At 41.4% G+C, this 27,906-nt stretch overlaps 1 protein-coding gene across 1 annotated transcript in view; it reads right to left on the bottom strand.

Moving 5' to 3' along the window:
* Positions 1-2,670: 2,670 nt before the first annotated feature.
* Positions 2,671-27,906, bottom strand: part of LOC136610423 (olfactory receptor 5G9-like) — a 42,914-nt gene continuing 17,678 nt past the window's right edge. Inside the window, exon 2 of the mRNA XM_066589653.1 lies at positions 2,671-3,606. Coding sequence (XP_066445750.1) covers positions 2,671-3,606 — 936 coding nt within the window. The remainder of the gene's footprint in view (positions 3,607-27,906) is intronic.

A 27,906-nucleotide genomic window follows, 5' to 3' on the forward strand; every position in this document is an offset into this window, starting at 1 on the left:
CAAGGATAGTATGTCAGAGGACATAAAGAATCATATAGTATCAGAATTGTAAGAAAATGTTCACCACTTTATGGATGAAATTTATAATAAATACTTGATTTCTATTGAATACGCAGTGTTGTTTTTGGAGGCTCGGTCATGTGATCCGCATTGCTATGTGACTGCTGGTCCTGCATGCTGATTTCCTTGGGACACCACTATAGGAGTGAGTAGAGTCGGGACCAGGGTCAATATAGGGCTCACTATTACTACTGGGGCCATAATAGGGGTCACTATTACTGCTGGGGCCAATATAGGGGTCATTATTACTACTGGGGCTGCAATAGGGGTAACTATTACTACTGGGGCCAATATAGGGGGGTCACTATTACTACATGGGGAGGATTTGCTGTGGAATTTACAGTAGCTGTCACAGAAAATTGGCTAAGATTTTGAAAATCTCATCCACATGCTGCAGAAAAAAAATCTGCACACTTTGCACTCAATTAAGAAATGCATCAAAATCTGCATGCTGTCTAAAAAAATCCAAATGTATTGTTTAAATTCACATGCGTTTTTTATAGTGTTTACAGTTAATTAAAGGCATTTGTGGTTTTTAAATATTACGTGCAGTTTTTTAATGTGTTTTTTTTTTTAAATCGTTCAAAAATAAAACAAGAAACATGAACACAGCCCAAGGCCGGGCTCAGTCGTCCGCAAGCGTAGAACACTGCATGGGTCATGCAGTGTCTTACTGCTGTGAAGTCACGGATGACCTGCCCTATCACCGTGTATCACAGCAAAAATCTATTACGCATGACAACGCATCTCACGCACGCTTTCATGGTCAGTCCACCTGTTTTTTTGTATATATTTCCTGCACCATCGCTTCACAACGGCACATATAAATGCTGTCCATCCGCAATGTAATTACAAATGGGCGGAGTTGATAATGTGTGATAGAGAATAATAGTCTCTTGCGCGCGTAATACGCTACAAGATAGAACGTGCTATATTCTGTTTTGCACTTGCATATTATGCAATTTCTACACGTAAATGTCAGTGGAACTGTGTATGGCAATGTATTTGATTGCCACCAAATTACCACGTACCAAATGCATGTACAGCGCAGTGTAATACGCGCTAATCATTTACTCGTGTAGGCCTGGCCTATGGGACTACAAACACATTTTCAAATAGTTCTGGAAATAAGTCATGTTTGGAAAACGTATGCAAAAGGGCCAGAACATGTATTCGATTTGCAGCTGCATGCTGCGCGGTTTAGGTATGAGGCCCCTGAGCCTTTAGTTATGCTCCTGTATAGGATGAATGCACAATGGCTCATAAAGATGGAGTTGAAGCGTTCAGTAGAACGCTGAAGATATCAGGGCAAATGATGGCTTAATGGGCATGTTACGGTTCTCTTAGTTGGAGGCTTTCGTCAAACTTTACCTGTCGTGCCCAGGGGAACATGAGATGAAGAGTAAGGTATTGCTTAAAATCTCCATATTTGCGGCCTCATATTCAGAAGTATGCCCTAATAACAAATATGATGTTCTTTTAAGAGGTGACGCTTCCAATGGGCATTTTTCAGGGATGTTATTTAAAATAGGAGACGGAGAAATGTCTACACTTGAAGGTAAGATCATCATAACACCAAGCGTAGACCTAGTGGAGTCATCTCTTACAGACTTGACTGCCAAGGCCAAAAAATTGGTTACGCAAGCGTGAGATTTTCACTCCCCAAAATTACAAAGCAGCTGCTATTAATGATCTTTTGTTGAAATCATTTGAATGAGAAGAAATGCAATATAAGGCTAAAGATTGAGTACTACAAACTGATGATGCAGTAAACTATCCTGTGAAGTTCCTAAACACCCTCAACCCAGCCAATGTTCCCCAGATAACCTCATTGTTAAGATTAATGCACCAGTTATGCTAGTAAGGAACCTAAACCATCCTAAACTATGCAATGGCACCAGATTGCAAATACAAGTTCATATACATTTGCTTGAAAAAGGTTGATAACAACCAAAACATTGTAATTTTTATACGTTGCTGGGATAAAATAAAGGATCCACTGGACATTTTGGCATTATTGGAATGATTTGAGTTGAATGAGGAAAAAAAAAAATCAGAGCAAGAATCTCTTCTATTAACCCTTTGCAATCCAATTTTGGATTCAGGGTTTCCTAGCGGGTTTTCTCTTTCTGCCATTATACAATGGCGCCATCTGCTGGCTAGAGCCAGTACTATGGTATTGGAGATGCTGGAGAGGCTCCTGACAACAGAGCGGCCAGTAATCTAGAGAATACCCTGCCGGACATCTTCTTACCTCGGAAGCTGTACAGCCTTCAATCAGAATGTCTTTAGACGTCAGACAGTGGATTGGAAAGGGTTAAATGATGTATGAAAACACAAGAAAGTAAAATGAAGTCTGTAACTATAGAACTATTTACAGATTTATCATAGGGGTTTCTAGAGATGAAGGGAATTGTTTGTGTGGACTCAGCATTGAGTTAAATAACAAAGTCAAATTTAAGTGATTTATAGTGTACTTCATGAAACGTCTAGATGTAATTACATTAGTAAATCTGCCTTCCTATGTTCCATACATCTAGATGCCTTTTGATAATATATTACCAACATAGAGAAAACACAGGTTATTACAATCAAGGTTTACTTTTTGGATCAAGTTACTTTTTGGATCGACTTATTGATTAGGTTACATGCCGCTTCTTTAATGGCTTTATTTTTTAAGCTATATATTATGGGGTTAATCATAGGGGTGTATGTAGTGTATAAGAGGGATAGGGCTTTATTTATAGTCAGTGTTTGCCCACTACTTGGAACAACATACACACTGAATAAAGTCCAGTAGAATATGGAAACCACAGTGAGGTGGGAGCTACAGGTGGAGAAGGCTTTCTGTCTACCAGCACTGGACCGGATCCTTAGGATAGCACGGACAATGTTAACATAAGAATAAATGATAATTGTGGTTGGTATGAAGATGGATGGTATACTTAGTAGGAAAACTTCTAATTGGACAATAAACGTGTCAGAACAAACTATTTTGAGTAATGGAAGAAGATCACAGAAGAAATGATCAATAATATTTGATCCACAAAATATGAGCATTGATACAGTTATTGTGTCGAGCAATGTAATGGAGAAACCAATCAACCAAGATCTCAGAACCAATTTCATACAACAGGCACTTGTCATAATAGATGCATAACGGAGGGGATTACAGATGGCAACATATCTGTCATAAGACATCACAGCAAGAAGAAGGCATTCAAATGCTTCAATGCTATCAAAAAAATAAAACTGAGTGATACAACCAGCAAAAGTAATGGTGCCCCCATCATTCAGTAGAACATAAAACATGTTGGGGGCAATATTTGTGGTTAACAAGATGTCACTGATGGACAGTTGCGCGATGAAGAAGTACATTGGAGTGTGGAGGTTCTTGCTGGTGGACACCAAGGTGATAATCAGTAGATTCCCATATATTGTCCCACAATAAACCACCAGGAGAAGAAAGAACACGATAATCCTAAAACTGGGGCCACCTTGAAATCCTAAGAGAAAAAACTCTACAACCAGAGTCAGATTGTTCTCCTAGAGAACAAAAATAAGAGAAAATTAAGGAAAATCATAAACTCCAAACATGTGATATGGGTGTGACTACAAGGGGTTAATCTGTTTCTTTTTACCTTATACTTAGAATACAAATTGAGGATAAATCATACTACAACACAGACTACACATCTCAGGTATACACTGTCGCCATGCTTTGAAACAGGAAAGAGTCCCAACACACACACCCAGACTCACATACATGCTGGGCTAGAGTCGGCACACAGTACATGCAAACATGCACAAAGGCCCACTGAGCCTGGGGGGGGGGGGGATCAACAGAGGGATGGGATCTGCCTGGTCCTTATTCTTTAAAAACAACTGTATCCACATCTTTAAGACCAGGATATAATGACTATGGAAATTGCACTGTAGGAAGCCATCTGCTTCCTGTTCCACTACTTGGCCCCCTCTTTTTTTTTTGAATAATGTTTTTATTAATCAAATTGAACACGTATCCAACAATACAATAATATCGCAGACCATGATATCGTTTTCACTGTCCAAAACCTGGACTGAGATATATAACATTATAACACAATGATCTGTAACTGTCTGTTAGCAAATAGACATATGAATACCATCTCAACTTATAATTTTCTTGTTATATAACTAACTAGCTGATATACCCGGCTTCGCCCCAGTTAATTTGGTACTGGTGTTTATCTGGTGTTCACACGGAAAATCTTATGAAGTCGTGATTACTTTAGAGATACTGGGAAAAAAATATGTTCACCATTTTGCATGGTTCTTTGTGTTACTCAGAAAACACCACATGGGGGTAACCATGCAACGTTTCCTTTATATAAAATGACATCAGGAAGTGAGAGAATTAGATTTCATACGTAAAATTTGGATGCTAATTCTTTTGTGCATAGAATTGAATAATGGAGTTGGGACCTATTAACTTTTCCTATTTACGACATAATCAATGCTCGTGCCAAATTTCAAATTTCTATGACATCGAGAAGTGAGAGAATTAGATTCCGTACGTAAAATTTGGACGCTAATTCTTTTGCGCATAGAATTGAATAATGGAGTTTGGACATATTAACTTTTCCTATTTACGACATAATCAATGCTCGTGCCAAATTTCAAATTTCTATGACATCGAGAAGTGAGAGAATTAGATTCCGTACGTAAAATTTGGACGCTAATTCTTTTGTGCTTAGCATTGAATAATCGAGTTGGGACCCATTATCTTTTCATATTTATGACATAATCAATGCTTGTGCCAAATTTGAAGTATCTATGACATCGGGAAGTGAGAGAATTAGATTACGTACGTAAAATTTGGACGCTAGTTTTTTTGCACATAGAATTAAATAATCGAGTTGGGACCTATAAGATTCTCCTATTTATGACATAATCAATGCTTGTGCCAAATTTTAAGTGAGAGAATAGATTATGTATGAAAATATAATACCAAGGTAGGTGTTTTTGTTCATCTGCCTCCAAAAAATGGGAAAAGAAATAAAAAAAGTTGTATGCATCTGAAAATGGAATAAATATAGACTTTAGCCCATACACAGCTCCATCAATTGGAAAATGTAAAAAAGTATGGATCCTGAAATGCAAAAGTAGTAAAACATAAAAAACTATCAATGTGGAGCTTTTGTAATCATCAATCAACAAGGCCAATAAAGGGTGTTTTCATCTTACTGTGAGTACAGACAAAAAAAAACAGCAAAACACAAATCAATGGCAGAATTTCTGGTTTTGCATCCCATTTCAAACTAAATCAATCAGTCATACGATTTATAGTCATACGATTATTGATTATCGTCCTCATAATGATGCCATTATAAATACAACTCATTTCCTAAACCAACACGCGCCTCTGTATGGCTATATCATCAGAAAAATGAAGATCCCTTATATTGTGGAATGTGACGATCAAAAAACAGGAAAATAAATAATCTTGGTTATTAGTGCTGAAAACCGGCGGTCACTAAAGCCACTCTCACACATCCGTTTTTCCTGTAATTACCGCGGCATTTTGAGCCCTGCGGTAATCGCAGTATAATACTCACATTGATTGTAATGAGGCCTCTTAGACATGCGTTCGATCGCCGCGCTGGATGGCGTTTTCCAAAGCTGTCATTTTTGTGCGCTGCCTGCTCTATTGTTCAATGTTTTGCGCACCTCATCACCCATCACAATAATGGGGTGCACTAAAACACGGAACCTGTGGCCAAAAGCAAAATTAAAATTGTGGCATTTTGCTGATGTGTGAGAGTGGCCTAAGGGGTTAACCCATCTAAGACACCTAAAAAAAATAGAAAGTGACATAAAAAAAAAGAAAATCCATTTTTTATTTTGCTTTAATTTAACTCCATTAAAAACCGAGGAAAGGAAGTCCAGCATTGGCGGGCATCCCCGATTGTACAAATATTATATTCAAATTATATTAAATTTATATTAAAATTATTAAAGCCAAGATTTTAAAAAAAGCCACAATAACCTCATCAGCACGTATAATTTGTACGTGGAGCATGTTATATCGTCTACAGACTTTCAAGTAACATCTGGCTGGGAAGCAAAAAATGTCTTTAAAATGCCAATTAAACACCAGAGAAAATACTGCGTGTGATGCAGCCTAAAGTACTTACACCTGACAACTGCATGCTGCACCACAAATGCGATAGAAAATGAACGTTTTGCCAGATTTTCCCAGGAATCAGTCTCAGGTCAAAGAAAAACTCCAGGAATTTTTATGTTTCCAAAATAGCTAAATCTTCAGAATACATTCAGCTTGTGTGATTGACTCCGGGTAATCTGAATCATGGATGCGTCAGGAGTCACGAGCCATCAGAAGACTCCCTGTATATATATACACAGCCTGCCGGCAATAGACTCTGCACTATCACTATGGGATTTCCTTATGTCAGTATCTCCTGTGTCTCCGATGCTCTAGTCCTCTGTGTAATATTAATGTCTATTTATGTAGATAGTTACAGAACTCATCAGACAAAAGTAATCAGAGAACAATCCAAAAGTCAAAACTAACAGATGATATGCAGAATAGTTACTATAATAGATGATATGATGAGATGATATTAGAGATGAGCGAACGCGTTCGTCCGAGCTTGATATTCGTGCGAATATTAGGGTGTTCGGGATGTTCGTTATTCGTAACGAACACCATGCGGTGTTCTGGTAAATTAAACTTTCTTCCCTGAGACGTTAGCGCTTTTTTTTGGCCAATATAAAGACAGGGAAGGCATTACAACTTCCCCCTGCAACGTTTAAGCCCTATACCACCCCCCTGCTGTGAGTGGCTGGGGAGATAAGGTGTCACCGGAGTATTGAAATCTGCCCCTCCCGCTGCTCGCTATGGATGCATTCTATATGCGCTCAATGGGGCCAGCGGCAGCAGCGCTGACCCCATTGAGAACATATAGAAGACAAATCCTTCTTCTCTGGCACAGCTGTAACAGCTGTAGCAGAGAAGAACGATGTTTGCCCATTGAATTCAATGGAGCGGCAATACAGCATGTTCCACTGAATGCAATGGGCTGCCGGCGATCGCAGGATGAATGGTCGGAAAGGGGTTAAATATATAACCCCTTTCCTGCAATTCATCCAGAAATGTGTTACACTAAAAATATATACCGGCGTATAAGGCGACCGGGCGTATAAGACGACCCCCCAACTGTCACCTTATACGCCGGTAATACAGTGGAGCAAAGAATAAAAATCATTACTTACGTTTTTAGATGATCTGCGGCGCTCCTGCAGGCTGTCACTCCCTCCTGGTCCACGGCAGAGTATTGCTTTCTCCACGAAAGACTTTAAATCCCTGCCTCCAGAAAGACACGTGCCTTCAGCCAATCACAGCCAATGACAATGATGTCATTGAATGGCTGTGATTGGCTGTGTTTCTGGAGGCGGGGATTTCAAGCCAATCACAGCCATTCAATGACATTATTGTCATTGGCTGTGATTGGCTGAAGGCACGTGTCTTTCTGGAGGCAGGGATTTAAAGTCTTTCGTGGAGAAAGCAATACTCTGCCGTGGACCAGGAGGGAGTGACAGCCTGCAGGAGCGCCGCAGATCATCTAAAAACGTAAGTAATGATTTTTATTCTTTGCTCCACTGTATTGCCGGCATATAAGGTGACAGTTGGGGGGTCGTCTTATACGCCCGGTCGCCTTATACGCCGGTATATATTTTTAGTGTAACACATTTCTGGATGAATTGCAGGAAAGGGGTTATATATTTAACCCCTTTCCGACCATTCATCCTGCGATCGCCGGCAGCCCATTGCATTCAGTGGAACATGCTGTATTGCCGCTCCATTGAATTCAATGGGCAAACATCGTTCTTCTCTGCTACAGCTGTTACAGCTGTGCCAGAGGAGGACGATCTTTATGCTGACAGTGGGGGGGGGGGGGCACTCTTGCCGCTATTGTGGCTTAATAGTGGGACCTGTGAACTTGAGATGCAGCCCACCATGTAGCCCCTCGCCTGCCCTATCCGTCACTGTGTCATTCCCATCACTTTCCTGAATTGCCCAGATTTTCACACATGAAAACCTTAGCGAGCATCGGCGAAATACAAAAATGTTCTGGTCGCCCATTGACTTCAATGGGGTTCGTTGTTCGAAACGAACCCTCGAGCATCACGGGAAGTTCGTTCCGAATAACGAACACCCGAACATTTTGGTGTTCGCTCATCTCTAGATGATATGCATAATATTTACTGTATGTAGTGCAATGTGATATACTAGAGTAGGAATATACATTCTATGGCACTGGTCATGGTCCTGCATGGCATTGGTCATGGTCCTGCATGGCACTGGCCAAGAATCCTTTCTATGATTGGGTAGACAGATTTTATTGTTTTAAATCCCACTTTAAAAACATAATATTTTTCAAATGATGCCACCCACTTATTTTTCAAGCATAATAGATTGATTTGACATGTAGTAAATATAATGGCAGTCTGATTGGTTATGAGGGGAGAAAGGGGAGGGGAGGTAGTTAGAGATGAGTGAGCACACTCGTCCGAGCATTAGGGTGCTCGAGATGCTCGTTACTCGAGACGAGCACCACGCGGTACTTGAGTCAATTCCATTTCCTTCCCTGCATGTTTAGCGCCATTTTCTAGCCAATAGACATGTGGGGAAGGCAGTACCACTTCCTGCTGTGACGTGCCAGCCCTATCCCACCCCCCAGGAGTGAAAAGAGTGTGGCAAAATACTGGTGTGGAGATGCAACCCTGTAAGCTACTAGAAGATAAAGGTCCAATATGTGATGGTGAAAGCACTTCTTTTTTATTATTTCACAAGATAAAAACCAGCAATTGAAAACGCGTTTCGGGGATGAATCACAATGTCAGTTCGGCTGGATAGGACTAAGGGATAAGAACAAATAGATAGTGGAGGAGTGATTAACAAAAAGAAAGGGAAGACATAGTGGAGGAGTGATTAACAAAAAGAAAGGGAAGACAGAAAAGGGGTAAGAGGGGAGGGGAAAAAATAAAGAAAATTCATATACATGATGAAATCTCACAAATGTGTCAATAAAAACGATAAATATATAATAGAAACATCGATCTGAATAGTGATAAAATAAATATGACAAAAAACCCCCAAAAACATGAATCTTAGAGAGAATGTGAACATCCGGACATGTAAAATAACATGAAATTTATACAAAACAAATAGCTGTTATAAAATAGGATAAAGACAATCCGGAGTGAAATACCAATCTTAAAAATGCCAATATGAAAGCGGATGGACTGAAAATCATGTGGTTGCTTTCAGCTGACCAGAATGACTATAGAATTAAAATACATGTACAGCCTATTGGGAAACATGATATGATTGTTACACCCAAGGGGGTGCAGAAATAGTGTCTATATGTATATGCATGTGAAAATGTGAAGAAAGATCTACTGGAAAGCTACTTCAGAATTGTGTGCATTTACAGCATTGGGTTCATGTTGTGGAATAAAGTTATAAAGAAAAAAAACCACACCTTTTTGTGTCCAACAAAAATAAGGATAAAACTAAATAGAAATTGAATAAAAGCAGCTCACCAACAGGATGCCGAGGGGGCGCGCGGGGGGGGGGGGGGGGGGGGGCAATCCCAAAGGTGTTTTGGATGTGTCAGAGGTCCTGAAAATAAAAATTTGTCAGATTAGGGAGGATGTATGGATGATATATGGCAGAGGGTTCAAGCAGGTTAATTGAGTGCAGGGGGAGGGGGGACGGGGGGGAATTGGACTGAGCACTAGAAGAATTTTTAGCTGATAAAGTTGTACTAAAATGGAAGGGGGAGGGAGGGAATTAATGTGTCAATATAGGTTATAGGATGCCAGGGGATAAAGGAGAAGTTTGCTTACCTGTATGTGGCAGGGGCACAGGGGAGAAAGAAGTGCTTCAGCATGGGAGCTGATGGCAAGTCAGGGGTATAGATACCTGAGAGAGGGCAGGAAAAACAATTCAATGTTCATTGATTGGCTTGACTAAAAAGGGGCGCGGTTACAGGGTGCATGAATGGAATTGGGATTTGGGAGGGGAATTTATGTACATGGTGATTACTACTGCTTGGTTTGTAAAGGGAGGGAGGTGGGGAGTAAGGAGAGGACTATGCTGGGAGTATAGCAAATAGGGGAGATGGAAACAATGTCTCTACAGTGCCACCTATTGGAATGCAGCAATCCTGCAACTCAATGTTAGGCTTGGGATAGAAGGAGAGAAAAAACACACACACACACACAGACCCAATCAACTGTCAAAAACGCTTTCCAAGCTCTCATTAAGGCCTACAGGTAAAAGCGTGTTCAGTTTAAATATCCAAAACACTTCTTGTTTTATTAAAATTTCAAATCTATTCCTTACATAGGTGAGTATTTGTTTTAAAACAGTTATAGAAAATACTTTTGCTGGAGGAGCGTCATCTGGTTGGCAGCACCTCCATCATTTGAAATACTCCATCATTGGAAACACTTTGTACTCCAGAAATATTCCACCACCCTCACTGGGTTTTGCTCCACCCTCCTTTCTCATCTCTTTTACTTACAACAGCAGTGAGTGGTTGGCGAGATCAGGTACTTAAACTGGTCCCGCCGCGGCTCGCCACAGACACACGCTGGCAGAGGTTAGGGAAAGTGTTGCTGCTGATATAGGGATAGTGTTAGCGTAAGTCCTGTCTTCAAGAACCCCAACAGTCCTTCTTAGGGCTACATCTGACTGTGTGCATTACTGTTGTGGCTGGCTGGGAGCAGTAGTACACAATTTTTTTAAGCATCTAGGCCTGTGCCGGCCATTACAGCTATACTGTTCTGTGTGTGCAGAGCACTAGGTAGAGGGCTCAACACTAAACAGTACTCTAATATTTCCTGGCCAACTGCAGACCATTACAGCTATACTGATCTATGTGTGCAGTGCCTTAGGCAGAGGGCTCACTCTTACTGCTAAATAGTATGCAAATATTTCCTGTGCCACTGCAGAACAGCATTTCACAGATATCATTCTCTGTGTTGGGTGAAGTAGCCGCAGTTATCAGCACTAGCCACTGGCTTTATAGCTTTCTGCCCCTGTGCAGAGCGCCCCACAATACCCTTTCCTTGGGTGCGGTGAAGTTGCCGCAGTTATTAGCACTGTCCACTGGCTGTATAGCTTTCTGCCCCTGTGCAGAGCGTTGCACAATACCCTTTCCTTGGGTGCGGTGAAGTTGCCCCTGTTATTAGCACCTTCCACTGGCTTTAGAGTTTTCTGCCCCTCTGCAGATTGTCTCACAATACCCTTTCCTTGGGTGCGGTGAAGTAGCCTCAGTTATTAGCACTGTCCACTGGCTTTAGAGTTTTCTGCCCCTGTTCAGAGCGTCGCACAATACCCTTTCCTTGGTGGCGTTGAGATAGCCGCAGTTACCAGCACTATCCACTGGCTTTCTAGTTTTCTCACACTCCACATAGCCTCTATTATATACAAGTCTCTGTGAGCGGTAAATGACCCCTGGGTATCAGAGCAAGACAACGGTTTAATTTTTTCCGGCCACAGCATAGAGCCTCCAGTATCTACAAGTCTCTGTGTGCGGTGAATTAGCCACAGTTCTCAGCGCTATACGGTGGGGTAATTTATTTTGGCTGTGCTCTATCCTTAATCCAACATGATGAGGAGTAGGGGTAAGGGTTGAGGACGTGGACGCAGCTGCAGGCATCCAAGTGAGGGTGTGGGCGCAGGCCGCGGTACTGGGCGGGGTGCATCACAGCCGGTTGCTGAGGGATTAGGAGAGCGCCAAGTCTATTTGCTCCCCAGCTTCATATCACAATTTGCGGGTCTGTGTGGTAGACCTTTATTACAAGCAGAGCAGTGCGAGCAGGTCCTGTTGTGGATGGCAGAAAACGCGTCCAGCAATGTATCAAGCCCCCAGTCTTCTACGCAGTCCACTACTCCAGACCTAGGGACTGCAACTCTGAGTCCTCTGGCTGCTGATCCTTCCTCCCAGCCTCGTCACTCCATGAAAATGACAGATTCTGAGCAGGCAGACTACCAGGAACTGTTCTCGGGTCCCTGCCAGAAGTGGGAAAAAATGGTTCCTCTCTCACCTGAGGAGTGTGTCGTGACCGAAGCCCAACCTTTGGAAAGTTCCCGGAGTCCGGGTGATGAGGCAGGGGACTTCTGGCAACTGTCTCAAGAGCTTTTTGTGGATGAGGATGATGAGACACAGTTGTCTGTCAGTGAGGTAGTGGAAAGGGCCGTAAGTCCGAGGGAGGAGCGCACATAGGATTCAGAGGAAGAGCAGCTGGACGATGAGGTGACTGACCCCACCTGGCTTGCTAAGTCTACTGAGGACAGGGCTTCAGAGGGGAAGGCAAGTGCAGCCGGATAGGTTGGAAGAGGCAGTGGGGTGGCCAGGGGGAGAGGCAGGCCCAGAGCCCAGAATTGACCAACTGTTTCCCAAAGCACCGCCTCATGGCAAGCCTCCGTGCAGAGGGCTAGGTCTTCAAAGGTGTGAATGTTATTTAGTGAGAGCTCGGACGACCGACGAACAGTGGTGTGCAACCTGTGCCGCACCAAGATCAGCCGGGGAGCCACCACTACCAGCCTCCCCACCACCAGCATGTGCAGGCATATGATGGCCAAACACCCCACAAGGTGGGACGAAGGCCATTCACTGCCTTCGGGTCACACCACTGCCTCTTCCCCTGTGCCACAACCTGCCACAGAGATCCAATCCCCCTCCCAGGATGCAGGCACGAGCGCCTCGCTGCTTGCACCCACACCCTCACCTCCACAGTCCTCCACAGCCTCTATCAATGTCTCCCAGCGCAGCATTCTGCTGGCCACCCACTTGCATGCACAAGCTTTAAACATGCACATTGCCAAATTAATCAGCCTGATGATGCTGCATACCAGCTTGTGGAAACAGAGGCTTTCAAAAACATGATGGCGGTGGCGGTCCTGCGCTACTCAGTCCCCAGTCGCCACTGTTTTTCCCGGTGTGCCGTCCACAACTTACACCAGCACGTCGCCCACAACATTACCCGTGCCCTCACCAACGCAGTTACTGGGAAGGTCCACTTAATGACCGACACGTGGACAAGTGCTGGCGGGCAGGGCCACTATATCTCCCTGAAGGCACATTGGGTGAACTTGGTGAAGGCTGGGACCGAGTCAGAGCCTGGGACTGCTCATGTGCTACCCATACCAAGAATAGCGGGACCTACCTCGGTGCTGGTATTTGCGGCGTTTTATGCCACCTCCTCCAAAACCCCCCTCCTACGCCACGTCCACCTCTCAAATACGAAGTGTGAGCACGTTGTCAGCAGTCGGTAGCGCGAGCGGCAGCACAGCAGTGGGCAAGCGTCAGCAAGCCGTGCTAAAACTAATCAGCTTAGCTTAGAGCAGACCGACCTCTGGCTTTCGCCGCTGAGCCTCCAACCGGCCAAAAGGCTCTGTTTAAACATGTGTTTAAAGTTTTAAAAGTTTAACTTGAACCAATTTTTTCAGAGGGCTGCCTCCAAGGCTCTGTTACAAATTAAGCAAGAACGAGCTATATCTATAAAAAATGTTTATGGGTTTCACCTGCCCTCGGGGTTTCATCAATTTTTCACGGGTACACTGGTACTCTTTGTACACCAATTTTTCAGGCCCTCACCTATACTGTTAGCAAACTAATTTTTTAGGGCTTCACCTATACTCTTGGTGAAAATTTTTTGCAGGTGTTCGCATATACTCTTGGTACAGAAATGTTACAGGGGTCCGCCTATACACTTGCTAGAGAAATGTTACAGGGGTCCGCCTATACTCTTGCTACAGAAATGTTACAGGGGTCCGCCTATACTCTTGCTACAGAAATGTTACAGGGGTCCGCCTATACTTTTGCTACAGAAATGTTACAGGGGTCCGCCTATACTCTTGCTACAGAAATGTTACAGGGGTCTGCCTATACTCTTGCTACAGAAGTGTTACTAGGGTCCGCCTATATTCTTGCTACAGAAATGTTACAGGGGTTTGCCTATACTCTTGCTACAGCAATGTTACAGGGGTCCGCCTATACACTTGCTACTGAAAGGTTTCAGGGGTTCGCCTATACTCTTGCTACAGAAATGTTACTGGGGTCCGCCTATACAATTGCTACTGAACGGTTTGAGGGGTTCGCCTATACTCTTGCTACAGAAATGTTACAGAGGTCCGCCTATGCTCTTGCTACAGAAATGTTACATGGGTCTGCCTATACTCTTACTACAGAAATGTTACTGGCGTCTGCCTATACTCTTGCTACAGAAATGTCACAGGGGTCCGCCTATACTCTTGCTACAGCAATGTTACAGGGGTCCGCCCATACACTTGCTACTGAAAGGTTTGAGGGGTTCACCTATGCTCTTTATACAGAAATGTTACTGGGGTCCACCGACACACTTGCTGCTGAAAGGTTTCAGGGGTTCGCCTATACTCTTGCTGCTGAAATGTTACTGGGGTCTGCCTATACACTTGCTACCAAAAGGTTTGAGGGGTTCGCCTATACTCTTGCTACAGAAATGTTACCGGGGTCTGCCTGTAGTCTTGCTACTGAAAGGTTTAAGGCGTTCGCCTATACTCTTGCTACAGAAATGTTTCAGGGGTTCGCCTATACTGTGTTTGCACAAAGGTTTCCCATAGCTGTGTTCAGCTGTCTGACACAAATACACTGAATGACTTGGGCTGAAGTGTGGGCCGAGGCCGAGGTCCTGGGCGGGGTGAAACTCTGCCATGTTTGGCCACTCTCATTTCTTTATGTGTAATACTGTCTTTGGGTTTCATGGGCTCGCCTATGCTGTGGGTGCACAAAGGTTTCCCAGCGTTCTGCTATCTGGCACAAATACACTGAATGAACTGTGTGGAGACACATGGATTTCCCATAGCTATGTAACTCATGGCACATTGGGTCAACCAGGTGGAAGCTGCGACTGAGCCTGGCCCAGGGTCTGCTCACGTGTTTCCCATACAGAGTATTGTGGGTCCAACCTCGGTCATGGTTTCTGGGGCTTCTTATGCCACCTCCTCCTCCTGCTTGGGGTCTGGAGATCAGCGTCGGTTGGCATGTATTATCTCTCTTACTACAAATTACCACAGTTATCCGAGATACTGGATTGGAGCATTCACAGGAAGCGAAACGGATTTCATGAGACTTTCACAGGGTAGCTGTATACCTGTGGTGGCTACTTTTGCGACACCTCCTACTTCAAACCAATCTTTGGTGTTAGTATGGGCTGCTGCATTGTGGAGATGTGTAGAAGTGCTGGCATCTGAGTCCCCTTTATAGCCATGTTCGTGGCTCCTGACAATTTTGTGAAGGAGGTGGCACGGGATTGAAATTATGATCGGACGTCAATTTATCATCAATTCTCATCAACCTTGTGGGCTATCACCCACACTTTCAAAGAGGGTCGCTGCCTGGCCCTGCCAACCCTCTACAGTTTGTGCCTCCAATTCCTCCTCATCGCAGACACACTTATAAATAGACATGAGGGTGGTGTAGCTATGAAGCGAGCGTGTGGCATGAGGGCAGCTGAATGCCGTGCAGGGAAATTTTTGTGTCCGCTGTGGATGCAGGCTCGTGCAGGGGGTTGGACAGCAATGCCAGCATATAACCCAGAAGAAGAGGCAGTGGGGTCACCCGCAGGCGGTGATTGTCCTTGATTGCGGCTATTGTGGTGCTTAAGCTAAGATGTGCCAGTGCATGTGCCATGCTGCTTATGGTATGGTATGGTATTTAAAAAAGAGAAATGTAAAATCCTACATCAGGGGGGGGGGGGGGGGAATGAAAAAAGCACATACAGAATGGGAGGAATTGACATGAGGGTGATGTGGCTATCAAGCGAGCGTGCGGCATGAGGGCAGCTGAACACTGCGCAGGGAAAAATTTGAGTTCACTGTGGACGCTGGCTCATGCGGATGATTGGACAGCAATGCCAGCATGTATTCCAGGAGAAGAGGTAGCAGTGTCACCCGCAGGCGGTGATTGTCCTTGGTTGGAGGTAGTGTGGTGCTTAGCTAAGATGTGCCTTGCTAATGAGGGTTTGTCCGAAGTAAATTGTTAGGGAGTGTCTGCCAGGCTCTTGCCCCCAATTTGGCTTAATAGTGCGACCTGGGAGCCTCAGATGCAGCCATGCATGCTGCCTCTTCCGTTCTCTATCCGTTTCTGTGGTGTTTCCATGACTTTCTCATGTTTTCAGGTGATTCACACAACCTCCCCCATGCGGAGCATCGGTCAGATTGAAAAATGCTCGAGTCTCCCATTGACTTTAATGGGGTTCATTACTCGAAACGAGCTCTTAAAGGGGTTGTCTCGTGCCGAAACGGGTTTTTTTTTTCCATAGGCCCCCCCGTTCGGCGCAGGACAACCCCAAAGGATGTGTTAAAAAAAATAAAAATTTATTACTTACCCAAATCCCCGCTCTGCGACGTCTGCCTTCTTCCTTCACCAAGATGGCCGCCGGGATCTTCACCCACGATGCACCGCGGGTCTTCAACCATGGTGCACCGTGGACTCCTGATTGGCTGGAATCGGCACACGTGACGGGGCGGAGCTACGAGGACTAGCTCTCCATCACGAGCGGCCCCATTCACCGGGAAGAAGACCGCACAGCGCAAGCGCGTCTAAAAAAGCAAGAAGAGGACAGAATTAGACGGATCCATGGAGACGAGGATGCTAGCAACGGAGCAGGTAAGTGAATAACTTCTGTATGGCTCATAATTAATGCACGATGTACATTACAAAGTGCATTAATATGGCCATACAGAAGTGCTGAACCCCACTTGCTCCCGCGAGACAACCCCTTTAAGCATTACGAATATTTCGACTTGAGCATTGAGCACCCAAGCATTTTGGTGCTCGCTCATCTCTAGAAGTAGTCCATATACTACATGTCAAATCAATCTACTATGCTTGAAAGAGAAGGTTTCTTTATACACCTTTAAAACGCTTTGCATATTTCATTTGTCTACACCAACTTTTATGAATACCTTGCTATTCTTAAATAAAAGTTCTATGTATTGAAACTACCCAAAAAGTCTTCTGGATTACTGAGGACCTACCTGGATTTAGAGGAGTCCTATCTGGAACAGAACTCCTCTACAAAGTGCTCCCATATAATTTACGTTTTGCTTATCCAACCACCAGGAGCGCAGATTTTTATACTATACTAGCTTACCCGTCGCGCGTTGCTGCGAAGACAGACAGACATACATAAATTGGTTTTTATATATCTAGATAACAACCAATCACAGTGCAGCTTTTTTATGTTACCTCAGTGGTATAACATATAACCAATCGCAGCGCAGCTTACATGTTACCTCAGCTTTATAATATATAACACCCAATCACAGCACAACTTTCATGCTACCTCAGCAGTATAAAATATAACAACCAATCACAGTGCAGCTTTCATGTTACCTCAGCACTAAGAGAAATAACAACCAATCACAGCGCAACTTTGATTCTGCCTCAGCAATATAAAAAATAGCAACCAATCACAGCGCAGCATTCATTTTACCTCAGCGGTATAATATATAGCAACCAATCACAGCACAGCTTTCATGTAACCTCAGCAGTATAAGAAATAGCCACCAATCACAGCACAGCTTTCATGTTGCCTCAGCAGTATAAGAAACAGCAACCAATCAAAGGACAGCTTTTATTTTACCTCAGCATTCTCAATATGCAGCAATTGTATTGCGAAACATTCGGAGGATGCATTATTTTGTAGTTGAACACGCATCCCGTTGCTCGTAATGCCTTTTGTTTTTGTGCTTGAGATGGAAATCAAACGATCTTTGTCTGGGGGGCATAACTGTCGACGATGGATAGTTGTACTATGCCAGTAATCTTCCCAGGAGTGTACTCAACAACTTTTCAAAGTTTCATGGCGATTAGATGAATGGTGTAGTAATGCATAAAGGACAGACATTCCTTTTTATATGTATAGATGACATCAGGAAGTGAGAGAATTAGATTCCATACATAAAATTTGGATGCTAATTCTTTTGCGGTTAGGATTGAATAATCGAGTTGGGGCCCATTAGCTTTTCCTATTTATGGCATAATCAATGCTCGTGCCAAATTTAAAGTTCCTATGACATTGGGAAGTGAGAGAATTAGATTCCTTACATAAAATTTGGCACTAATTCTTTTGCGCTTAGAATTGAATAATTGAGTTGGGACCTATTAACTTTCCCTATTTATGACATAATCAATACTTGTGCCAAATTTCAAGTTTCTATGACATCGCGAAGTGAGAAAATTTGATTCCGTATGTAAAATTTGGACGCTGATTCTTTTGCGCTTAGAATTGAATAATTGAGTTGGGACCCATTAGCTTTTCCTATTAATGACATAATCACTGCTCGTGCCAAATTTCAAGTTTCTATTACATTGGGAAGTGAGAGAATTAGATTCCGTACGTAAAATTTGGACGCTAATTCTTTGGCGCTTAGAATTGAATAAGCGAGTTGGGACCCATTAACTTTTCTTATTTATGACATAATCAATGCTCGTGCCAAATTTCAAGTTTCTATGACATTGGGAAGCGAAAAAATTAGATTCCGTACGTAAACTTTGGACGCTAATTCTTTTGCGCTTAGAATTGAATAACCGAGTTGGGACCTATTAACTTTTCCTATTTTTGACATAATCAATGCTCGTGCCAAATTTCAAGTTTCTATGATATTGGGAAGTGAGAAAATTAGATTCCGTACGTAAAATTTGGACGCTAATTCTTTGTTGCTTAGAATTGAATAATTGAGTTGGCACCTATGAACTTTTCTTATTTATGACATAATCAATGCTCGCGCCAAATTTCAAGTTTCTATGACATTGGGAAGTGGGAAAATTAGATTCCGTACGTAAAATTTGGACGCTCAATCTTTTGCACTTAGAATTGAATAATTGAGTTGGGACCTATTAACTTTTCCTATTTATGACATAATCAATGCTTGTGCCAAATTGCAAGTTTCTATTACATTGGGAAGTGAGAGAATTAGATTCTGTACGTAAAATTTGGACGCTAATTCTTTGGCGCTTAGAATTGAATAATCGAGCTGGGACCCATTACCTTTTCCTATTTTTGACATAATCAATGCTCGTGCCAAATATCAAGTTTCTATGACATTGGGAAGCGAGAAAATTAGATTCCGTACGTAAAATTTGGACGCTAATTCTTTTGCGCTTAGAATTGAATAACCGAGTTGGGACCTATTAACTTTTCCTATTTTTGACATAATCAATGCTCGTGCCAAATTTCAAGTTTCTATGATATTGGGAAGTGAGAAAATTAGATTCCGTACGTAAAATTTGGACGCTAATTCTTTGTTGCTTAGAATTGAATAATTGAGTTGGCACCTATGAACTTTTCTTATTTATGACATAATCAATGCTCGCGCCAAATTTCAAGTTTCTATGACATTGGGAAGTGGGAAAATTAGATTCCGTACGTAAAATTTGGACGCTCAATCTTTTGCACTTAGAATTGAATAATTGAGTTGGGACCTATTAACTTTTCCTATTTATGACATAATCAATGCTCGTGCCAAATTGCAAGTTTCTATTACATTGGGAAGTGAGAGAATTAGATTCTGTACGTAAAATTTGGACGCTAATTCTTTGGCGCTTAGAATTGAATAATCGAGCTGGGACCCATTACCTTTTCCTATTTTTGACATAATCAATGCTCGTGCCAAATATCAAGTTTCTATGACATTGGGAAGCGAGAAAATTAGATTCCGTACGTAAAATTTGGACGCTAATTCTTTTGCGCTTAGAATTGAATAACCGAGTTGGGACCTATTCACTTTTCCTATTTATGACATAATCAATGCTCGTGCCAAATGTCAAGTTTCTATGATATTGGGAAGTGAGAAAATTAGATTCCGTACGTAAAATTTGGACGCTAATTCTTTGGTGCTTAGTATTGAATAATCGAGTTGGGACCCATTAACTTTTCTTATTCATGACATAATCATGGCTCGTGCCAAATTTCAAGTTTCTATGACATTGGGAAGTGAGAGAATTAGATCTGTGCGTAAAATTTGGACGCTAATTCTTTTGCGCTTAGAATTGAATAATCGAGTTGGGACCCATTACCTTGTCCTATTTATGACATAATCAATGCTCGTGCCAAATTTCAAGTTTCTATGATATTGAGAAGGGAGAAAATTAGTGTCAATGATGGAAATCGAACGATCTACGTGGGGGGGGGCATAACTGTCGACGACGCTCGCACGCACGCCATTTATCATAGCATAAATGTACTATGCCTATAATCTTCCCAGGAGTGTACTCAACAACTTCCCAAAGTTTCATGACGATCGGATGAATGGTGTAGTAGCGCATAAAGGAAAAACAGACAGACAGACAGACATACACACACACAGACATACATTCAATTTTATATATATAGACTAGCGTACCCGTCGCGCGTTGCTGCGAAGACAGACATACATACATACATTCGTTTTTATATATCTAGATAACAACCAATCACAGCGCAGCTTTCAAGTTACCTCAGCGGTATAATATATAACAACCAATCACAGCGCAGCTTTCATGTTACCTCAGTGGTATAATATATAACAACCAATCGCAGCGCAGCTTTCATGTAGCCTCAGTAGTATAAGAAGTAGCAACCAATCACAGCACAGCTTTCATGTTGCCTCAGCAGTATAATATATAGCAACCAATCACAGCACAGCTTTCATGTTGCATCAGCAGTGTAATACATAGCAACCAATCACAGCACAGCTTTCATGTTACCTCAGCAGTATAAGAAATAGCAACCAATCACAGCACAGCTTTCATGTTACCTCAGCAGTATAAGAAATAGCAGCCAATCACAGCACAGCTTTCTTTTTACCTCAGCGGTATAAGAAATAGCAACCAATCACAGCACAGCATTCATTTTACCTCAGCGGTATTATATATAGCAACCAATCACAGCATAGCTTTTATTTTACCTCAGCATTCTCAATATCCAGCAATTGTCTTGTGATACGTTCGGCGGATGCATCATTTTCTGGTTGAACACGCATCCCGTTGCTCATAATGCCTTTTGCTTTCGTGCTTGAGATGGAAATCAAACGATCTTTGTCTGGGGGGCATAACTGTCGACGACACTCGCACGCGCGGCACCTATCGTAGGATAGATGTACTATGGCAGTAATCTTCCCAGGAGTGTACTCAACAACTTCCCAAAGTCTCATGGCAATTGGATGAATGGTGTAGTAATGCATAAAGGACAGACAGAAAGACAGGCATACATTCATTTATATATATATAGATGATATCAGGAAGTGAGAGAATTAGATTCCATACGTAAAATTTGGACGCTAATTCTTTGGCACTTAGAATTGAATAATCGAGTTGGGACCCATTAGCGTTTCCTATTTATGACATAATCAATGCTCATGCCAAATTTCAAGTTTCTATGACATTGGGAAGCGAGAAAATTAGATTCTGTATGTAAAATTTGGACGCTAATTCTTTGGCGCTTAGAATTGAATAATCGAGTTCGGACCTATTAGCTTTTCCTATTTATGACACATTCAATGCCCGTGCCAAATTTCAAGTTTCTATGACATTGGGAAGTGATGGAATAAGATTCCGTACGTAAAATTTGGACGCTAATTCTTTTGCGCTTAGAATTGAATAATCGAGTTGGGACCCATTAACTTTTCCTATGTATGACATACTCAATGCTCGTGCCAAATTTCAAGTTTCTATGACATCGCGAATGAGAAAATTAGATTCCGTACGTAAAATTTGGACGCTAATTCTTTGGCGCTTAGAATTGAATAATCGAGTTGAGACCCATTAGCTTTTCCTATTTATGACATATTCAATGCTCATGCCAAATTTCAAGTTATCTTCCCAGGAGTGTACTCAGCAACTTCCCAAAGTCTCATGGCAATTGGATGAATGGTGTAGTAATGCATAAAGGACAGACATACATTCATTCATTTATATATATCAGGAAGTGAGAAAATTACATTCCGTACGTAAAATGTGGACACTAATTGTTTTGCGCTTAGAAATTAATAATTGACTTGGGATCCATTAAATTTTCCTATTTATGCCATAATCAATGCCCGTGCCAAATTTCAAGTTTCTATGTGAGAAAATTACATTATGTACGTAAAATTTGGACGCTAATTCTTTTGTGCATAGAATTGAATAATGGAGTTGGGACCCATTAGCTTTTCCTATTTATGACATATTCAATGGCCGTGCCAAATTTCAAGTTTCTATGTGAGAAAATTACATTCCGTACGTAAAATTTGGACGCTAATTCTTTTGCTCATAGAATTGAATGATCGAGTTAGGACCCATTAGCTTTTCCTATTTATGACATATTCAATGCCCGTGCCAAATTTCAAGTTTCTATGTGAGAAAATTACATTCCGTACGTAAAATTTGGACGCTAATTCTTTGGCGCATAGAATTGAATAATCGAGTTGGGACCCATTAGCGTTTCCTATTTATGACATATTCAATGCCCATGCCAAATTTCAAGTTTCTATGTGAGAAAATTACATTCCATACGTAAAATGTGGACGCTAATTGTTTTGCACTTAGAAATTAATAATTGACTTGGGATCCATTAAATTTTCCTATTTATGCCATAATCAATGCCCGTGCCAAATTTCAAGTTTCTATGTGAGAAAATTACATTATGTACGTAAAATTTGGACGCTAATTCTTTTGCGCATAGAATTGAATAATGGAGTTGGGACCCATTAGCTTTTCCTATTTATGACATATTCAATGCCCGTGCCAAATTTCAAGTTTCTATGTGAGAAAATTACATTCCGTACGTAAAATTTGGACGCTAATTCTTTGGCGCATAGAATTGAATAATCGAGTTGGGACCCATTAGCGTTTTCTATTTATGACATATTCAATGCCCGTGCCAAATTTCAAGTTTCTATGTGAGAAAATTACATTCTGTACATAAAATTTGGACGCTAATTCTTTGGCGCATAGAATTGAATAATGGAGTTGGGACCCATTAGCTTTTACTATTTATGACATAATCAATGGTCGTGCCAAATTTCAAGTTTCTATGACATTGGGAAGCGAGAAAATTAGATTCCGTACGTAAAATTTGGACGCTAATTCTTTGGCGCTCACAATTGAATAATCGACTTGGGACCCATTAACTTTTCCTATTTATGACATAATCAATGCTTGTGCCAAATTTCAAGTTTCCATGACATTGGGAAGCGAGAAAATTAGATTCCGTACGTACAATTTGGACGCTAATTCTTTGGCGCTTAGAATTGAATAATCGAGTTGGGACACATTAGCTTTTCCTATTCATGACATAATCAATGCTCGTGCCAAATTTCATGTTTCTACAACATCGGGAAGTGAGAGAATTAGTGGCAATGATGGAAATCGAACGATCTACGTGGGGGGGGTCGTAACTGTCGACGCTCGCGCACGCGCCATTTATCATAGAATATTTGTACTGTGCCTATAATCTTCCCAGGAGTGTACTCAACAACTTCCCAAAGTTTCATGGCGATCGGATGAATGGTGTAGTAGCGCATAAAGGACAAACAGACACACAGACAGACAGACAGACACACAGACATACATTCAATTTTATATATATAGATAACACCCAATCACAGCACAGCTTATATGTTACCTTAGCAGTATAAAATATAACAACCAATCATAGTGCAGCTTTCATGTTACGTCAGCAGTAAGGGAAATAACAACCAATCACAGCGCAACTTTTATTCTGCCTCAGCAATATAAAAAATAGCAACGAATCACAGCGCAGCATTCATTTTACCTCAGCGGTATAATATATAGCAACCAATCACAGCACAGCTTTTATTTTACCTCAGCAGTATAATATATAACAACCAATCACAGCACAGCTCTTATGTTACCTCAGCAGTATAAGAAATGGCAACCAATCACAGCACAGCTTTTATTTTACCTCAGCATTCTCAATATCCAGCAATTGTCTTGCGAAACGTTCGGCGGATGCATCATTTTGTAGTTGAACACGCATCCCGTTGCTCGTAATGCCTTTTGCTTTTGTGCTTGAGATGGAAATAAACGATCTTTGTCTGGGGGGGGGGGGCATAACTGTCGACGACGCTCGCACGCGCGCCACCTATCGTAGGATAGATGTACTATGCCAGTAATCTTCCCAGGAGTGTACTCAACAACTTCCCATTAACTTTTCCTATTTATGACATAATCAATGCGCGTGCCAAATTTCAAGTTTCTATGACATTGGGAAGCGAGAAAATTAGATTCCGTACGTAAAATTTGGACGCTAATTTTTTTGCGCATAGAATTGAATAATCGAGTTGGGACCCATTAGCTTATCCTATTTATGACATAATCAATGCCCGTGCCAAATTTTAAGTTTCTATGACATTGGGAAGCGAGAAAATTAGATTCCCTACGTAAAATTTGGACGCCAATTGTTTTGCGCATAGAATTGAATAATCGAGTTGGGACCCATTAAATTTTCCTATTTATGAGACAATCAATGTCCGTGCCAAATTTCGAGTTTCTATTACATTGGGAAGCGAGAGAATTCGATTCCGTACGTAGAATTTGGACGCTAATTCTTTTGCGCATAGAATTGAATAATCGAGTTGGGACCCATTAACTTTTCCTATTTATGAGACAATCAAGGTCCGTGCCAAATTTTAAGTTTCTATGACATTGGGAAGCGAGAAAATTAGATTCGTACGTAAAATTTGGACGCTAACTCTTTGGCGCATAGAATTGAATAATGGAGTTTGTAACCCATTAGCTTTTCCTATTTATGACATAATCAATGCTCCTGCCAAATTTCACGTTTCTATTACATTGGGAAGCGAGAGAATTCGATTCCGTATGTAAAATTTGGACGCTAATTCTTTGGCGCATAGAATTGAATAATCGAGTTGGGACCGATTAGCGTTTCCTATTTATGACATATGCAATGCCTGTGCCAAATTTCAAGTTTCTATTACATTGGTAAGCGAGAAAATTAGATTCCGTACGTAAAATTTGGACGCTAATTCTTTGGCGCTTACAATTGAATAATCGAGTTGGGACCCATTAGCTTTTCCTATTTATGACATATTCAATGCCCGTGCCAAATTTCAAGTTTCTATGTGAGAAAATTACATTCCGTACGCAAAATTTGGACGCTAACTGTTTTGCGCATAGAATTGAATAATCGATTTGGGACCCATTAGCTTTTCCTATTTATGACATAATCAATGCTCGTGCCAAATTTCCCGTTTCTATGACACCGGAAAGTGAGAAAATTACATTCTTACGTAAAATTTGGATGCTAATTTTTTGGCGCATAGAATTGAATAATCAAGTTGGGACCCATTAGCTTATCCTATTTATGACATAATCAATGCTCGTGCCAAATTTCAGGTTTCTATGACATTGGGAAGCGAGAAAATTAGATTCCCTACGTAAAATTTGGACGCCAATTGTTTTGCGCATAGAATTGAATAATCGAGTTGGGACCCATTAACTTTTGCTATTTATGAGACAATCAATGTCCGTGCCAAATTTCGAGTTTCTATTACATTGGGAAGCGAGAAAATTAGATTCCCTACGTAAAATTTGGACGCTAATTCTTTTGCGCATAGAATTGAATAATCGAGTTGGGACCCATTAGCTTTTCCTATTTATGACATATTCAATGCCCGTGCCAAATTTCAAGTTTCTATGTGAGAAAATTACATTCCGTACGCAAAATTTGGACGCTAATTCTTTTGCGCATAGAATTGAATAATCGAGTTGGGACCCATTAGCTTATCCTATTTATGACATAATCAATGCACGTGCCAAATTTTAAGTTTCTATGACATTGGGAAGCGAGAAAATTAGATTCCGTACGTAAAATTTGGACGCTAATTCTTTTGCGCATAGAATTGAATAATGGAGTTGGGACCCATTAGCTTTTCCTATTTATGACATAATCAATGCTCGTGTCAAATTTCACGTTTCTATTACATTGGGAAGCGAGAGAATTCGATTCCGTACGTAAAATTTGGACGCTAATTCTTTGGCGCATAGAATTAAAAATCGAGTTGGGACCAATTAGCGTTTCCTATTTATGACATATTCAATGCCTGTGCCAAATTTCACGTTTCTATGACATTGGGAAGCGAGAAAATTAGATTCCGTACGTAAAATTTGGACGCTAATTCTTTGGCGCTTACAATTGAATAATCGAGTTGGGACCCATTAGCTTTTCCTATTTATGACATAATCAATGCCCGTGCCAGATTTCAAGTTTCTATGTGAGAAAATTACATTCCGTACGCAAAATTTGGACGCTAACTGTTTTGCGCATAGAATTGAATAATCGATTTGGGACCCATCAGCATTTCCTATTTATGATATAATCAATGCTCGTGCCAAATTTCCCGTTTCTATGACACCGGAAAGTGAGAAAATTACATTCCGTACGTAAAATTTGGACGCTAACTCTTTTGCGCATAGAATTGAATAATCGAGTTGGGACCCATTAACTTATCCTATTTATGACATAATCAATGCCCGTGCCAAATTTCAAGTTTCTATGACATTGGGAAGCGAGAAAATCAGATTCCGTACGTAAAATTTGGACGCTAATTCTTTGGCGCTTACAATTGAATAATCGAGTTGGCACCCTATAGCTTTACCTATTTATGACATAATCAATGCTTGTGCCAAATTTCAAGTTTCTATGACATTGGGAAGTGATGGAATTAGATTCCGTACGTAAAATTTGGACGCTAATTCTTTTGCGCTTAGAATTGAAGAATCGAGTTGGGACCCATTAGCTTTTCCTATTTATGACATAATCAATGCTCGTGCCAAATTTCATGTTTCTACGACATTGGGAAGTGAGAGAATTGGTGGCAATGATGGAAATCAAACGATCTACGTGGGGGGGGGCGTAACTGTCGACGCTCGCACGCGCGCCATTTATCGTAGGATAGTTGTACTATGCCTATAATCTTCCCAGGAGTGTAATCAACAACTTCCCAAAGTTTCATGGCGATCGGATGAATGGTGTAGTAGCGCATAAAGGACAAACAGACACGCACACAGACAGACACGCAGACAGACACGCATACATTCAATTTTATATATATAGATTATCCTATTGTGGTTTTATGACCCAGGTATTCTTTCCCTGCAGGTTCTCCTCCCTGACGCTCTCCCTGTATCTCATGAAGGCGCTACCAGCGATTTGTGTATTGGATATTATATAACCCCCTCTTGGACACCACTCCAAGAGGATCTTCTATTATATAACAGCAGCACTGCTAACATGCAGATTTTGATGTGGAATAAACATGGCAGAATTCTGCAGGCAATTTGCCATAAAAATTAGCATTTAGCCCTGCAGATATTGGTGCAGAATTCCAGAACAGCATAATCCATGCGAGTGCAAGCACCCTTATGCCGCAGAGACATAACCTGAATTTCACGAAAACTCATTATAACATGTTGTTTGTGTCTTTGCAGATGTGACAATAAAAAAACTCAGTTTAAAAAAAATACATATAAGAAAAGGTTTTTTTCAATTTCTGTAATAGTTTCTTTTTCACTCTTTTTGCTGCATTAGGAAACTTGAACTTATTTGTAACAACAGTTACATTAATTACTAATATGAAATACTGTAATACGCAGGAGTCAGAAATAGTAGTTATATCCATATGGAAATACTTAGTGGGGCTCCTTTTGGCCCTAATGACATCGGATACTCTCCGTGGCATACGTTTTACTAACACCTGATAGACTTACGTTGGTATTTCCT

This window comes from Eleutherodactylus coqui, chromosome 2, assembly GCF_035609145.1.
Source record: "Eleutherodactylus coqui strain aEleCoq1 chromosome 2, aEleCoq1.hap1, whole genome shotgun sequence".
Taxonomy (NCBI): Eukaryota; Metazoa; Chordata; class Amphibia; order Anura; family Eleutherodactylidae; genus Eleutherodactylus; species Eleutherodactylus coqui.